Source organism: Molossus molossus, unplaced genomic scaffold, assembly GCF_014108415.1.
Source record: "Molossus molossus isolate mMolMol1 unplaced genomic scaffold, mMolMol1.p scaffold_m16_p_6, whole genome shotgun sequence".
In the NCBI taxonomy this organism is placed as follows: Eukaryota; Metazoa; Chordata; class Mammalia; order Chiroptera; family Molossidae; genus Molossus; species Molossus molossus.
This window is the reverse complement of record NW_023425399.1, coordinates 17,330,255-17,346,031: the sequence shown is the minus strand read 5'-3', so window position 1 is coordinate 17,346,031 and position 15,777 is coordinate 17,330,255. Positions and strand designations below refer to the sequence as shown.

General features: G+C 51.4%; 1 protein-coding gene across 1 annotated transcript in view; it reads left to right on the top strand.

Moving 5' to 3' along the window:
- Positions 1-15,777, top strand: part of ARHGAP40 (Rho GTPase activating protein 40) — a 39,225-nt gene that overhangs the window by 12,895 nt on the left and 10,553 nt on the right. Inside the window, exons 2-9 of the mRNA XM_036245385.1 lie at positions 4,225-4,427; positions 7,775-7,995; positions 8,481-8,556; positions 9,532-9,680; positions 11,073-11,238; positions 13,278-13,369; positions 13,781-13,858; positions 14,189-14,348. Coding sequence (XP_036101278.1) covers positions 4,225-4,427; positions 7,775-7,995; positions 8,481-8,556; positions 9,532-9,680; positions 11,073-11,238; positions 13,278-13,369; positions 13,781-13,858; positions 14,189-14,348 — 1,145 coding nt within the window. The remainder of the gene's footprint in view (positions 1-4,224; positions 4,428-7,774; positions 7,996-8,480; positions 8,557-9,531; positions 9,681-11,072; positions 11,239-13,277; positions 13,370-13,780; positions 13,859-14,188; positions 14,349-15,777) is intronic.

Here is a 15,777-nt window from a genome sequence, read left to right as displayed (position 1 = left end):
CTTGTTCAAAAATTATCAAGAATATCAACACGATGCTAGCAGAGCACTAACCCAAGCATGAGGCCCTAAGCAACACTGCACAAGTCATGCATCTATGATGCTGGCCTGAGCGCTGATCCCACCTCCAGAAGTTGGGGGAACCTCTATGGATGGGGTCTCAAGTTGTGGGTAAAATACAGCCTCAGGGACTTCAGGGCATAGAATCCCATAAGACGGAGGCCAGGCAGGCAGCAGGAGCAAAATTAACTCCCTGTCCTGGGCTGCAGGAACAAAAACAAACTAGATCCAATCGAACAATCATTTTCGAAAGACAATTTGGCAAGAAATACTTTGCTCCAGAAATTCTGCTTCTAGCACCCTGTCTTCTACGGTTACCTCTGTGCAGAGGGACAGGCCATAAATACAATGATGCTTCTCGCAGGCTTGCTTATAATACTGACAAATGGAGACACCCAAGCACCTGTCAAAGGGGGTGGATTAAGAGTCATGCTGTACACCCAGAGGAGGATATTTCAGCAAAATGCACTGTGTGGGGGACACTCTTGTGAGTCAACTGCTCAATGGTATTCTCTAGGGCTCAGTTTAAAAAAATTTTTTTACTCTTAAGAGCATTTAATATACAATATTAAAATCAGAATCCGCCAGGCCAGTGTGGGTCAGTGGACTGAGCATCGTCCCATGGACTCAGGTCCCTGTTTGATTCAGGTCAGGGCACATGCCCGGGTTGCAGGCTCGATTCCCACTGGGGGGCATGCAGGAGGCAGCCAATCAACGTTTTTCTCTCATCGATGTTTCTATCTCTCTCTCTCCCTTCCTCTCTCTTTATATCCTGAAGGAGCAATGAAGTATAAACAACACTGCACCCTGTTATCAGGCATCTGACGGCCGTTCACTCGAGATTCTGCGGTTTTAAGTTTTTTCTTTTATTGCTGATCTAAGCCTGCCTGGACCCCACTGTGTGACCACCAGCTCCTGGAGGAGAGTTGGTGGCCCAGGTCCAGAGCAAGCTGTATCTGTATCCCAGAATCCCCACCAGAGTCCGGAGAGTTTCCTTCCTCGGAACAGTTCCTGTGGCTGGAGGAAAGTGCACAATGGTTTCTTTGTTTTACTTCTGAATAACAGCTCTATTGACACGTCATTGATGTACTCATAACTGACCCAGTTCAAGCGTACAGTCGAATGGTTTTTAGTATATTTACAGAGTGGTGCAACCCTCGTCACAATCGATCTTAGAACACTTTCGTCACTGGTCACCCCCGAAGACACGCCGTGCCCCGTAACAGGCACTCACACAATGGTTCTTAATCCAAACGGACTGGAACCTGTTTCTGTGACTGGGCTGGGCTGGGGTCACGTCTGCTCTGGGGGTAAGGGGAAAGATGTTGGGAAGGCGGGCTCCATGTCCACCCACTCCACTGCCCCGGGGCATTGTGATCCCCCCCCCCCCACGACACTGATGCCCTCCGGCAGGTGCCTGGTTCTGAGTGAGACACGCTTTCCCGTCTCACCAAGTCTCATTTTAAGACGGTCTCCAGGGCAACACCACGGGCCAGATCTCTGGTAAAAGGGACGCAGTGGTCAGGATTGGGGAAGCCCAGTCTTAGCAGAGAGGACAAAGTGTGCAAAGACGCAGAGGTCTGAGAAGGACGGGAGGACTTTCAGACTCGTAGCTGAAAAGCCAGTTCACACGGGAAACGGGAAACGCGTTCCATGCATCTCTCACCTCTAGTGATTCCTGCTTATATTCTTCGCTTTACTGTTAAGTGCATAAAGGTTCCTAACTGTCAGAGGTTCTTCGTGGATTTGCCCCTCCCCCTTCATCTGGAAGTGACAGCGATATGTTTGTCCTTTTTGTTAGTGTTGACCCAATATTTGATCCATATATTTTTACTTTTAATTTTTGCTCTGTTGACTTGTGTTTTTTCTCCAGCTTTATTGACATATAATTGACATAGAACACTTATGTAAATTTGTGTACAGTGTAATTATTGATACCCTTCTATATTGTGAGATGATGACCACAAAAAGGTTAGTTAACACATCCATCACCTCACATGACTCTGTGTGTGTGTGTGTGTGTGTGTGTGTGTGTGTGTGTGTGTGTGTGGTGAGAACCTCTCAGATCTACTCTCTTAGCAACTTTCAACTGAAAAGGCAGTATTTTAACCATAGTCACCATGCTGTACATCAGGTGCCCGAAATTATTCATTGTCTAAATGGAAGTTTGCATTCTTTGGCCAACATCTCATTTCCTCTCCCCCCCACCCCCGCATCCACTATTTTACTCTGTTTCTGTGAGTCTGGCTTTTTTAGGGTCCACACATAAGTGAGATCACACAGTATTTGTCTTGCTCTGTCTGACTTATTTCACTCAGCATAATGCCTTGAAGGTCCATCCATACTGTCACAAACGGCAGAGTTTCCTTCTTTTTGTGGCTGAAAACATTCTAGTGTATATCTTTTACACCACGTTTTCTTCATCTGTTCACCCACGATGGGCATTTGGGTTGTTTCTGAGTCTTGGCGATTGTGAATAAGGCTGCAGTGAGCACAGGGGAGCAGACATGTCTTCAGAAGAGCGACTGTAATTCTTTTGGATATATATACACCCAGAAGTGGGATTGCTGGATCACACGGTAGTCCCATTTTTTTCACTTTTTGAGGAACTTTCATATCATTTTCCACAGTAGCTGTAACTTTTACACTCCCACCAACAGCGCACAAGGGTTCCCTTTACCCCACATCCTTGCCAACACTCGATATTTCTTGTCTTTTTGATAATAGCCATTCTAACAGGTGTGAGGTGACATCTCATTGCGGTTTTAGTTTGCATTTCCCTGCTGATTAGGGTAGGCGTGTTTTCTTTTTTTTAAGCAGAAATGAATACCTTTTTTCTTTTTATTGAATGTATTGGGGTGACAGAGGTTAATAAAATTATATAGGCCTCAGGTGTATCATTCTATAAAACATCAGCTATACATTGTATTGTGCGTTCACCGCCCCAAGTCAGGTCTCCTATGAATGACTTTTTAAAAAGCCAAACTGAGTCTTTTTTTTAACGGGGCAGTTCCAGTCATCTCTGCTTGTTGTTTTCTTTGCTTTTTGTCTGTTTCCAGATGGAATACGGGATTTGTTTCATAATCCTGCCTGGGATCATTACAGAACTCAAGTATCTGTAGACTTTGCAGAACATACTTTTTTCCTATTTGAAGAAAGTAGGCATCGATGTCCTCTCTCTGATGACATGAGGCGGTTTGTGATCTGTTTTGCTGATGTGTCTCCGTGTCTCTGGGGATCCCAATCCGCCATTTCTCAGGAAGTCTGGGCAGCAGCACGGAAATGTTATCCCCAAGCTCATTCGAAGCCCCAGAATAGCCTTTATCTGGGCCAAGAGACTAACACTGTCTATTCCGGCATGATTTGCACAAAGCGGAATCGAACAGACTGCAGAAGAGGAGCTGAGGGCATTCGGGGCTAAACCACATGGCTGAACCAGGAGAGGCTGGAGCTGGGACCTGGAAAACCCGCTGTGATTGTTCCCTCCCTCGCCACGCTGCGGAGGGTCCCCTCTCTGCTTCTCTTAGGGGATGGCTGCTGGGACCCCGCCATTTCCACATGGCTTCCCTGGGCACGTACCTGACACTGACCCCCTCAATCTCAAACCTTGAGAGAGTCTGACTGGCTCGTGTGATGGCTGGTACTTCTGTGATCTCTACTGTGGTCTGCTCGGATCTGGCCGAGGAAAGCAGGGGACGAGGGGGTCACATGTTGTAAACAGAGCAACCAGGGCTACGGAATTCAGATTCACAAACAAGGTGTGTGTGGGAAGAGATCGCTGACATTTGGGGTAAAAATTCAGTGAGATGAGTCAGGGGCTGCAGTGTAATTTCCTCACGCGTCCTGGTGTTGAATTTCCTCTATCAGTGTTGACTTGACCACATGTAGGTCTGAGATTATTCGATTTGCCCCAGAAAGTAGAAAAGGCAGAGCCGTCTGGCCCTTTCTCCGTCCTCTGCAGCATCCTTTGTTGCCACGTGATTCTGGGAGGGCGAAGGGTAACCTGGACAATTTGCTGCGACTCGTCCCGTGTCTGTCACTCCTGAGAAGCCTGCTGGGGACGCCCACCCCGCTCCCAGAGGCCCCAGGCAGGTTTCTGGACAACCACGAAGCCTCAGGGCACTCAGAACTCTGCCTGACTTTTCTCCTCCCTCCCGCTTGCTGCAGCTCTGGCCCCGCGTCAGGCCCCACGAATCAGCTCCCGCAGAAGAAGCCCCTCCGGTCCTGCCCCGCTGAGTGCTCCCACTCCCGGCTGTCCTCGGAGGAGAGCTTGTCCATGGATGGCTTTTGGATGGAGGTGGAGCGGATCCAACAGAGGGATGAGCTGAGGGAAGAGGATGGCAGCGGGGGCGAAGGCCGGCCACCCGAGGGTGAGGAGCCTGGCGGGGGCTGCTGGGCGGAAGGGAGGCGCTCGGTGCAGGGGGCACGAGGGCGAGGTCCAGGCTCGAATCAGAACACGGAGGGGCTGTATCTCTGGGACTGTGGCGGCATCTTCTTCACGGGTCTCCCGGCTCCACCCGTGTTCCCTGCTGTCATAATTAGATTATGTCCCTCCTGAGATTAGGTCATTCACACATGTCTAAGTGCCTCTTCCTTGCCAGGCACTGTTCTAGGCACCGGGGACACCACAGTGAACACGAAACAGTGCCCCCCGTGGGGCTGACATTCCAGTGGAATTCTAAGTCCTCTGTCAGCGTCCCCAGCGTCTCCCCACCTCTCTCAGAGTGTCCGTCATCTATTCCTGCATGACGAACCCTGCAAACTTAGCGGCGTAAAGCAGCTGTTGTTGTTATTATTATTATCACTGCTGTTCTCACAGTTTCACAGGGCTCAGCTGGGCAGTTCTAACGCCAGGACGCTCATGCAATTACAGTTAGATGGTGGCCAGGGCTGGGGTCCTCTCAAAGGACTTCTCATTCCTGTGTCTGCTAGTGGGTGTGACGGTCAGCGGGGCCTCATCTGCGACGGTCACCTGGAGTGCTCACTCTTTGCTTCTGTGTGTGGCATGGGCGTCCTCACAGCAAAGCAACTGGGTTCCCAGAACAGGAGCAGAGAGACAGAGAGAACCGGGCAGAAGCCAGCGGGCCGTTTATGACGGGGCTTTGGGCGACAGGCGGCCTTACTTCTGCTACATCCTGTCTCCCTGTGTCCAGCCCATATTCCAGGGGCAGGGAGTCAGACCCCACTTCTCGGTGGGCTGAGTGTCAAAGATTTTGGGGACATGTCACAGCGTAGGAGGCTTTACAAAACCGGCCCCAGACCCCTCTGCCTCATGTTCTCCCATCCTCTTCCCATCTCTCGGCTTCTGCCACGCCGCTCGGGCCTCCCACTTCTGCCTCAGAGCCTCCGCCCGCGCTGTTCCCTCTGCCTGGAGCACCCTTCCCCGGGGATCTGCCCGGCCTGTTCTTTCCGATCAGGACGGGCTCAAATGTCACCTCCGCGGAAATCTTGACTTCCCTAAGTAAAACAGCACCCGGCCCCTCCCTCTCGCCCTTTGCCCCACTTTATCCCTTCCCAGAGCACTTGTCCCCCTGACAGGACAAAGTGCATTTCTCTGGGCGCTTGTCCCCCAGCAGAAGGTCAGCTCGGCGCGGTTAGGGCGTTGTCCGCCCCTGCTGTGCCCTCGGGGCCCAGAGCAGAGCCCAGTGCATTCTGGTACCCTGTCGTACCTGTTCAGTGCGCGCGGGAATGAGAAGGATCGGCACAGAGACCTTGGTCTGGAGTGTAACTCAGCTGTGCGAGCCCGTGGTACGCGACACGTGTGGTCGTGTGGGAGGCTCCCATCTCCTCGGGGCCTGATCCGTGATACAGAGGTGGTTTTCGGAGATGCCCGCCACTGCAGGTCACCTGCCTGGCCTCGGGTTACGGCCAGCAATCTAATTCAAACAAAACAGAGGGAATGGGGCCAGGGTGGAACAAGATTCCTGCTGAGGCAATGGACTGAAGACAGGAGCTCTTAGACCCACAGCAGCGGGAGCCTCTGGGTGGCGCAGAGCCAAGCTGTTAATATGGTCGTCGTTTTCCATGAACTCCTGCGTGTGGCAGGTGATGGTGGGTGCTTCACCTATGGTTGGGATAGTGTTTTCTTTCATTGTTTATTTGTTTGTTTTTGTTAATCCTCACTCGAAGATGTTTTTCCACCGATTTTTTAGATAGAGTGGAAGGGAGGCAGGGAGGGAGACAGAGAGAGAAACATTGATGTGAGAGAGACACATAGATGGGTTGCCTCCTGCACAGCCTTGACCAGGGCCGGGGATCGAACCTGCAACCCAGGTACATGCCCTTGACCAGAATCGAACCTGAGACCCTTCAGTCTGCATGATAAGGTTTCCTTTTAAAATAGATTTAAGTGAGTCCTGGCCGGTTTTGCTCAGGGGTTAGAGCATCAGGCCACAGACCAAAGAGTAGCGGGTTCGATTCCAGTCAAGGGCACGTACCTTGGTTGCGGCTCGGTCCCGGCTCTGGTTGGGGTCGTGCGGGAGGCAGCCAGTCAATGTGTCTCTCTCGCATCAATGGTTCTCTCTATATATATCTCTTCCTCCTACTCTGTCTGAAAATAAATAAAAAAAAATCCTCAGGTGAGAATAAAAAAATTTTTTTTAATAAATAAATTAAATTAGATAGATTTAAGTGAAAATGTACGTGATGATTAGGAAAAATTGTTTAGTAAATAATTGTACCAGACGACTTAGATACAGATACAAATGATAGGGGTGGCAGGTGTGCATTTCAGGTAGCGGGAGGAAAACCGGTCCTGGTGTCCCAGCAGAACCAGAACCAGTGCCTTCCCAGCTGCACACATTAGGGGAGGACCCACAGAGCTGTGGCTGCCCCGGCGCCAGCGTTCGTTTGGCTCCCACGCGCAGCGGGAAACACTGGATGAAAACTTCTGTGTCTGGCTCATCTGCACAACTCAGGCTGCCGTCAAAGCAGCTGTGATACTTGAACCACCAGCACCTGGTTGACTAATTGGTTAAACTGGGCACAGCTAAATACACGCCACCAATCAGCTCACACGTGGGTGCAGCTTCCTCCCCGAGTTCTCATCTGTTCTCCCCATAATAAGGGAACTTACCGGTGTTTCCCACGTGTGACCTGAAGACTCTGTTGTATGAGAGTGATGTGGGCGGGGAGGCGGGGGTTCACGTCCAGGTTCCCAGATCCTGAGCCTGAACCCCTGGGGCAGGACCTCTGGAGATGGGACCCAGGAACCTGCAGTCTCCACATGTCCCCACAACTTGCACAACTTTGCTGTAGGACCACGACAGCTTCCTTACAAAGCTCATTCAGGGGATTATTGCAACACAAATCAGATCTCGAATAGGGTGAGACTTTGCAAAGGGAAAATCCAATGGCTGGTCCACGCTCTCCGCGGCTGGGCCCACGTGACCCTGTGGGGGTCTCTGTCAGATTTGGGAGGGGGATAAGTTCACTGCCAAATTCCAGAGTCAGGACATCCAGGAGCCCTTCCCCAGCCTGCTGTTCCCAAGAGGATGTGATTCCATAGGCTTAAATCCAGAGACTGGTTAATACCCCCAAATTCTCAGATATTTTGTTAGATCTCCTCCCCATGGAAGAGTGTGGTTGGTGTTAGTGGGTCTCATGATCAGATATGTGGATGTTTTGTGCATCCATGTGAGTGTGTGTTTCTGCATGTGGCTTTGGTTAGTGTGTGTGGCTGTGTGTGTTCATCTGGGTGGTCTCCCTCTGTTGGCAGAAGGAGAAACTGAGTCCCAGTGGCTGCAGGACGCAGGCCTGTCGGACCTCCTCGGTGGCCTGGGTTTGGACAGTCATCACCGGGAGCTCCTGTCCACCCTCACACAGACCCAGGTGGCTGCAGTGTGCCGCCGGCTGGACATCTACACCCGCTCAGCCCGAAGGCGCCACAAGGCACCTGTCAGAGATGTCAGGGACATCTTTGGGGGCCTCAGTTCAGGGGTAAGTCAGTGGCAGAAGGGTGGCTGAGGCCCTGTGTGCCTGGGCCCATTGTTATCCACCACATTCTAAGTGAAACAGTGATTCCCTTGCATGCCACTGTGTCCCCATGAGGTCTGTCTGCTGTGTACGCCAGTGTGCATCTGCCTGTTGCCACTGCGTGTCCTTGGGTGGGCCTGAGAGCTTAGGTTCTCGCTATGAATAACTATTATCAGTACAATTATAATACTTTTTATTGCAGTTTGTATAACCTGCTGACACTTGTAACCTGACAGGTTACAGGCATTTGATTCTTTCTTGGAATATTCTGAAGTGGCATAACACGTGCTTAGTACGCTGGGCATCGAAGGCAGACAGACCTGGGCCCCGTGCCCACTCCCCTCTCAGCAGCTTCAGCTGCTCCGTCCGTGAAGACGGGGTCATGAATGACTTGTGTTTCCCAAAGTTGAGAAATAGAACTAACTGGAAATTGTCTATAATTTGCTTAGGAAATATCTTCAGAGAATGGGGATTCCGGTCTGAAATGGACCCAGCTCGGTTCCAGGACTCCTGAGGCTCTTCCAGGTAAGTGGCCTTCATCTTCCGGGGCCTGGCACCACCCAGGCCGCACACCGGCTGCTCTGAGCACTGCTCTCTGCCTGCTGGTTCCCTGCCTTCCCACTGGGGGGCAGCACGAGGAAGTCCCAAGGGACAAGGTGGGACCTGAGTGGGGTTTCCCATCAGACCTGTGGACCTTAGCCTGGAAAAGCACTTCCTGGGGCAATGGGCCTTAGCTGGGAAACTACTTCCTGGGGCAATGGGCCTTAGCTGGGAAACTACTTCCTGGGGCATTGGGCCCTAGCTGGGAAACTACTTCCTGGGGCATTGGGCCTTAGCTGGGAAACTACTTCCTGGGGCAATGGGCCTTAGCTGGGAAACTACTTCCTGGGGCAATGGGCCTTAGCTGGGAAACTACTTCCTGGGGCAATGGGCCTTAGCTAGGAAACTACTTTCTGGGGCAATGGAACTGATTCCTAATGGTATTGATTTGATCCTGAGGTTTATTTATTTATTTATTTAGTCAATTCTCATCTGAGGATATTTTTTTCCACTGAGTGTTAGAGAGAGTGGAGGGGAGCTAGGGAAGGGGAGGAGAGAGAGAAACAGGAATGTAGGAGAGACACATGGATTGATTGCCTCTTGCACCTGTCCCCACCAGGGCCTGGGGCTGAACCTGCAATCCAGGCATGTGCCCTCAGCTGGGAATCAAACCCGCGACCCTTTGGGCCAACGCTCTAACCACTTAGCCACACCAGCCAGGGCATGATCCTGGGGTTTGGAGCCTGAGAAATCCTTCCTGGGGCAAAGGGCCTGAGTCCTCAGCTTAAGAACTTGCTTCCTGGAGTCATGATCTCAGCCCCCTAATCTTAGGCAATTGTCACTGAGTGTACTTGGCCTGAGCAAGGGCACGAGCCTGAGAAATTGGTCCCTGGGGCTCGGGGCAGGAGGAGACAGGGAGGGGGCAGGTCCTGAAGCCTCTCTGTTTTGTCTCCCTGGCAGCAGCCGAGCCCGAGGGGCCGCAGGCCCAGGCTGGGAGGGAGGAACCCTTCGACATGGACTCCGCCTATTCCGAGCAAGCGGTACTGCTGCTGCAGAGGGGCCGGCAGCCCCCAGGAGGCACCTGTGCCTGGAGCAGGCGGTCCCTGCCGGTGAGCGCTGCCCCAGGGCTGGCGGCCAGCCCCCATGGCCACTGCTCTCTACTCGGAGATCTGCAGTTGCCTCTACTCCGCTGTTCAAGTGCTTTCACCCACTCAAGTAGAATTTTTCTATTTATTTGGAAATAATTTTAGTCACAAGAAGTTACAGAAATAGTAGAGTTTCCATTAGTTCCTCCCATGGATAGTATCTTAAGTGACCATTAAAGTTTTAATGTGACTTAAAGTTTTTAAAGAATGACCTCCTATTTCTAAAGCATCAGAGATAATTAATGTTCAACATTATCTTGTACCCTTGGTGATTTGATTTCCCCTTACACTATTAATTACTAACGCTGAAGATACCATATACTGATCTTTTGCCATAGACTAGGCATTATAGCAAGTACTATACATACATGATTTAATTGTACTCTGTCATATTGGTGGTAATTGTGTGAATACTTAAAAGTGGTGATAGTTATAATAATTGAGGACTCACTATGCATCAGGCACTGTGCATTGTAGACTTTATCAAGTTTAAGCTCCCCCCAGAATCCTGCGAGGTGGATACTGTTAATAGCCTCATTTTACAGGTAAGAAAATGGACACACAGAAAGCTAAAATGATGTAGCTTTCAGAATTTGGGCCCAGAAAGTTGGACCCCATGGCCCATACGGCAAGCACTAGGCTGTATGATAGCCACGACATTACCTACAGCCCCAGCACGCTCTTCCCTTCTCAGAGCATTCGAGTGGGCACTGGGCGCGGTCTGGCCAGGTCCTCCAGGCAAATACTGAACACATCTGCCCCTCTCTCTTGCTGCTTTCCGTCTTTTCACTGATGGCGGCAGGAATGCCTGGGTCAGCCTGCAGATCCCCAGTCTTGCCCCTAGATGGCGAGGCTGAGCATCATTTATTTTTCGATTAATATTCTAGCATTATTCAGGGTGAGGAAGAGGGGCATTGGGGAGTAGGGGGAGTGGTACCCCCAAGGACAGGGACAGATGGGGTGGGGGAGAGCAACAAAGGACCAGAACAGAAGCAATAAGAGTCCCATGGGGGCAACCCCTCCTCCAGGCCTCAGATTGGAATGCAGGCAGGAGAAACGGCTGCCCTTTACTGTGTGCTTGGCACCTTCATGCCCCTTAGCCCATTTCACCCTCACAGAAGCTGTGAGGTGAGCACTATGTTATGATTACAAACGGGGAACTGGAGGCTCAGAGTGTGGCCCGGTCAGTCAGAGGTGGAGCTTGGACTTGAACCTGGGATGGCATCCAGACCCCAGCTCTCAACCACTTCACTCCCCCCCCCCTAACTCCTGGGGGTGGGACGGGTGAAGGAGTTGGGGGGGACCTCAACATACTTACCCAACACATGGCTCCATCGTCTCTGCTTCCCTCCCTAGAAGTTTAGGGTCCCCAAAGGCAGGCTTGGCCTGACGAGGATTCGAGACCTGTCCTTGCAGGACATGAAGAAGGTCCCCGCTCTGGCCCTCATCGAGCTGACTGCGCTCTGCGACGTCCTGGGCCTGGACCTGAAGAGGAGCAAGGCGGGGAAGCAGAAGGCCACAGGTCAGCGCCCAGCACTGCAGGAGCCCGGTGGCCCGCGCCCTGGCTTCCTCGCTAAGGCGGCTGCATGGGGAGCCTTCCACCAAAACACTTGCTGCTCTATTTCCTTCTGCTGTGTGTCTTTTTCTTCTTCCTGCCTATGAAAACAATTCCTGCTCATTGTAGGAAATTTGGGAAATAGAATGAAATCCAAAAAGGAAAAATACAACTCAGATATAAGCATTATTCACTGTTAGGGTATCATCTTCCCTCCCCCATGTGCAGATACCCTTTTGTCACTTAGTATTATAGAATTATGGACATTTCCGAGTTATCATGTCATTCAGCTATTGCCACAATAATTCTACATAGCAAGCAACCCCAAAACGCATGACTTACATAAACAATTATTGACTCTTGCTCACATGTTTGTGGGTGGATTGGGGGTTCTTGGCTGATGGAGGCTGGGCTGGGGCTGCTTCACCTGTCTCTCATTCTCTAAATCACGTCCTCACGACAGTGGCAGAAGCACGAGTGGGGAACCCTGACACACGATGCTTTCGGGCCTCTGCCCACATCAGGTTCTACTGACCAGAGCTATCTCCTGGCTGGCTGGCGGGAAGCGGGGAGGCATTTCCCTTCTTTAATGGGAAGAGTTGCAAATTCACACGGCAGATGGTATGGATTAGAGGAGGGGTAATGAACTTGGAACAATATTATCATTTACTATAGCTCTTAAACATTTTTTGAAAACATGATTTTAAAATATTTTTAAATTTTTTTGTTAATTCTCACCCAAGGATATTTTTTCATTGATTTTTTTAGATAGAGTGGAAGGAAGGGAGGAAAGGGGGGCGAGGAGAGAGAGAGAGAGAGAGAGAGAGAGAGAGAGAGAGAGAGAGAGAGAGAGAGATTAGTTGCCTCATGCACAACCCCAACTGGAGCCAGGGATCAAATCTGCAACCCAGGTACATTCCGTGCCCCTGACCAGGAATCAAACCCAAGACCCTTTGGTCCTCGGGCCAATGCTCTAACAGTTGAGCCAAACTGGCCAGGGCAAAACCATCATTTTTAATCAGGGCACTATTTTTCTCCTTGTAGAGATACCCTGATTTATTTAACCATGTCCCTATTGGTGGACACATATGTCTGTTTTTCCTATTATAAAACACTACCACTATTGCTGCACATACGACTTTGAATCCATCAGAGATTGTTTTAGAATATACTGATGAAGTTCTTGGTATATATTACCCTTCAATAGTGTGTGAGGTTGTTCATCTCACTGCATCATTGTCAGCATTATGCATCATGATTTTTTTATTTTTCATCCTCACCCAAGGACATTTTTGCATTTATCTTCAGATAGAGGGGGAGGGAGAAAGGGAGGAAGAGAGAGAAAAAGAGAGACACATCGAGTGGTTGCCACTCACACGACCCCAACCAGGGCTGGGGACAAATCGCAACCGAGGCACGTGCCCTTAGCAGGAACTGAACCCGGGACTCTGGTCCATGGGCCGACGCTCTAACCGCTGAGCCAAACCGGCCAGGGCTGTGTGTCTGTTTCTTTAAAGACAGAGAATGGTGGATGAGACAGACCAGGAGTAGGAGTTGAGTAGAGAAAGGGGTTTGTCTGCAGGTGAGGGAGAAGGAAGGACCCTGCAGAGGAGCTTTGAAAAGAGGCGTTGATCCGGGAAGACAGCAAGGCCGGATGGCTGAGAAGACCTGGGATGTGCATTTCTTGGGAACAACGTGGCGCATCCTTGCAGAACACAACCCTGCACCCCAGACCACTGTTACATTCGGTACCCAGCGCTCCCCCGGGGCAGCAGCTCATTTTCTTTCAAGGCCTCTTTGTCCAGCTGAGACTTCTGCTCTGTGACACAACTGATTTTCGGTTACTGCTGAGGCCTGTGTTCTGCCTGAGTGCAGTCTGAGCTCAGCACTCTCCAGGGAGCTCTGTCCTCGCGCAGGGAAAGCAGTCTGACTCTAGTCGCCCAGGAGATGTTGCAGGTGGTCGTTCCAGGGAGTGACATGCCCTCTGCTCTTTGGACTTCCCACAGAAACTCGCCTTTTTGGCATGCCTCTGGAAGGGCTGCTGGAAGCTGACCGCAGAGCCCTCCCCAGCACCCAGGTGCCACTGGTGCTTCAGGCTGTGAGTTATCCCCAGATGGGCTCCCTTCGCGGGCGAGGCTGGCTCTGGGCGCCACTGACGGCTGGCCTGGGAGCGGGGTGTGGACTTCAGAATCAGGGGACATGGGTCTAAATTCTGACTCTGGCACATGCTAGCTGGGAGACTTGGGGGAAAATTTGGAACCTCTCTGAGCCTGCCTTCAGTATTGTGAAGTGAGGTTAGCAGAACAGCATTGTCTTAGTAAAGACTGAAAGAGAGAAATGCGTACTTCTGAAAATAGCTCTCAGAACAATGCCTGGCTCAGGGAAGAGGCCAAGAAAGCTCTCCTCCTAGCTCTCTCTTCTGCTTTGTCTTCCTGGAAGACACACAGCCCAGTTTGAATCCCACTTTGCAGTGCCCGCTGGTTTACACGTTGGGTTCTTGTTCTCATAGCTGCTGTCCTGTTTGGAAAAGAGAGGGCTGGACACAGAAGGCATTCTCAGGGTGCCTGGATCCCAGGCCAGGGTCAAGGTAAAGTTCTGGCTCCCCTGCCTCCCCGAGGTGGCATCTGCCAGCATCCTCACGGTGCGTTCATCCGGGAGAGAATCCATTCACGCCGGTCACTGTCTTCGGTCTCTGACTGGGCAGTGGAATCTGGAGGGTTTGAAAGGAGGGAGGCGGCACAGCATAGCCTAGGGGTCAGGCTGTCCACATTTGTTGAGTGACTTACACGCGCCTTGTGAGGTGAGTGCTACCGTTGTCCCCACTTGGCAGATGAGGAAACTGAGGCCCAGAGAAGTGGTGGGGCCAGTTTTCCTGGAGCCTTGAGCCAACTTCTCATCAGTGCTCCCCTTCCTTCAGGGGCTGGAACAAAAGCTGGAGAGAGACTTCTACTCCGGCCTGTTTGTCTGGGACGACGTCCACCACAATGATGCGTCCGATTTGCTCAAAAGGTTTATCCGGGAGCTGCCAGAGCCTCTGCTGACTGCTGAGTACCTCCCGGCCTTCGCCGTGGTGCCCAGTGAGTGTCCCCGGCCCTTCACACTTGTTTGGGAGAAGAGTGTCTGATGGCCTGGGCTGGACAGGGAGAGTGGTGGGAAACGGGATGACATGGTCCCTGTGATTTCAAGCTGATGGGAAAGAAAGTGCGTGTGTGTGCATATGTGTACATGTGCATGTGTATGTTTATGATGTGCATGTAGACTGTGTGCATGTGTGGTGTATGTGTATGTGCATGAGTGTGTGTGTGCAGTGTGAGGAGGAGAGGAGATAAGGTTTTGCACCCCACAGTCCTTATTAGTCCTCACTCAGACCAGTTTTCTTCCCTTTATAACGCCCACGGGGTCCAGGTTGTCAGGTTCCTCTAAGGTGTGCCAAGTGTGCCTCTTGTGTGCATGTCTCTCTGGGTCTGCAGATCGGCAGGTACTGCCCAGATGCCTCTTGATATTCTGCGTATTCATGTCCCGCCTGGACCTCTTTACAATCCAGAGAGTGCAAACAGTCACTTCTGTTTTTCTTGAAAGAAGAAAGTCGCTCCCCTTTGCGACCTTGAGGGAAGATCAGGTGCGCACTTTCTCCCTCTCTCTGATTCTCCAAAGAGCTTCGGGGCTCAGGCAGCCTGATTTCCACCCCCATGCAAGGGGCAGGGCCTGAGAGATCCCCTCCAGCCTTGCCTCTCACATAGGTCAGATCAGACCAGATCAGGGGCCACCACGGCCTCACAACCCTGGCAACCCACTTGTAACAAACGCCACTCAGGCCTTGCTCGGTCCCGTCCCCTCCTGGGCCCCTCCATCCCCACCATCTGGCTTTGCTGTGCCCACTTCCCTCTGTCCTTGCTGCTCTCTCTGCCGCCCCTCCCATCACTCGGCTGCTGCTTCTTGTCCTTCCGATGTCAGCTCAGCCCCTCAGAGAGACCCCGACCTGCACCACTGATCTCAACACTCCTGTTTTCTTCTGATCTGATTGGTGTCTGAAGATACTTGGTTATTTCTTTGCTTGTTTAGTGTCTGTCTTGTCCCATGAAACATAAGCTCCACGAACCTGCGACCTGTTTGTTTCCTTCACTGCTATGTCCCAGGTCCCTGGACGGGAGCTTAGCACCTAATAGGCACTTGATGGTCATTGTTGAGTGAATGAATGAGTGATTGAATGAGTGCCACACAGGATCTGAGGGACGAAGCCCTGGATGCTCAGCCTCTGTCCCCTACACGACTGTCCTCCGGGCTCCAGCTCTCTCAGCTGATGAGTCTGGTCTGCTCTGGTGAACTTCTCTGAATTCTGTACCTACCACCTCCTCTTCTCCTGGGAGAGCCGGACCCCAGGCGTGGGCAGCTTTCCCTTTGCAACCCTCACCACACAAAGGGTCTCATTAAACCAGTCAAGCTATCCATCTCTTGTAAGGGTTCTTGCTGGCCCATTGCTTTTCTGACTCAGATCTACCTCTTCGA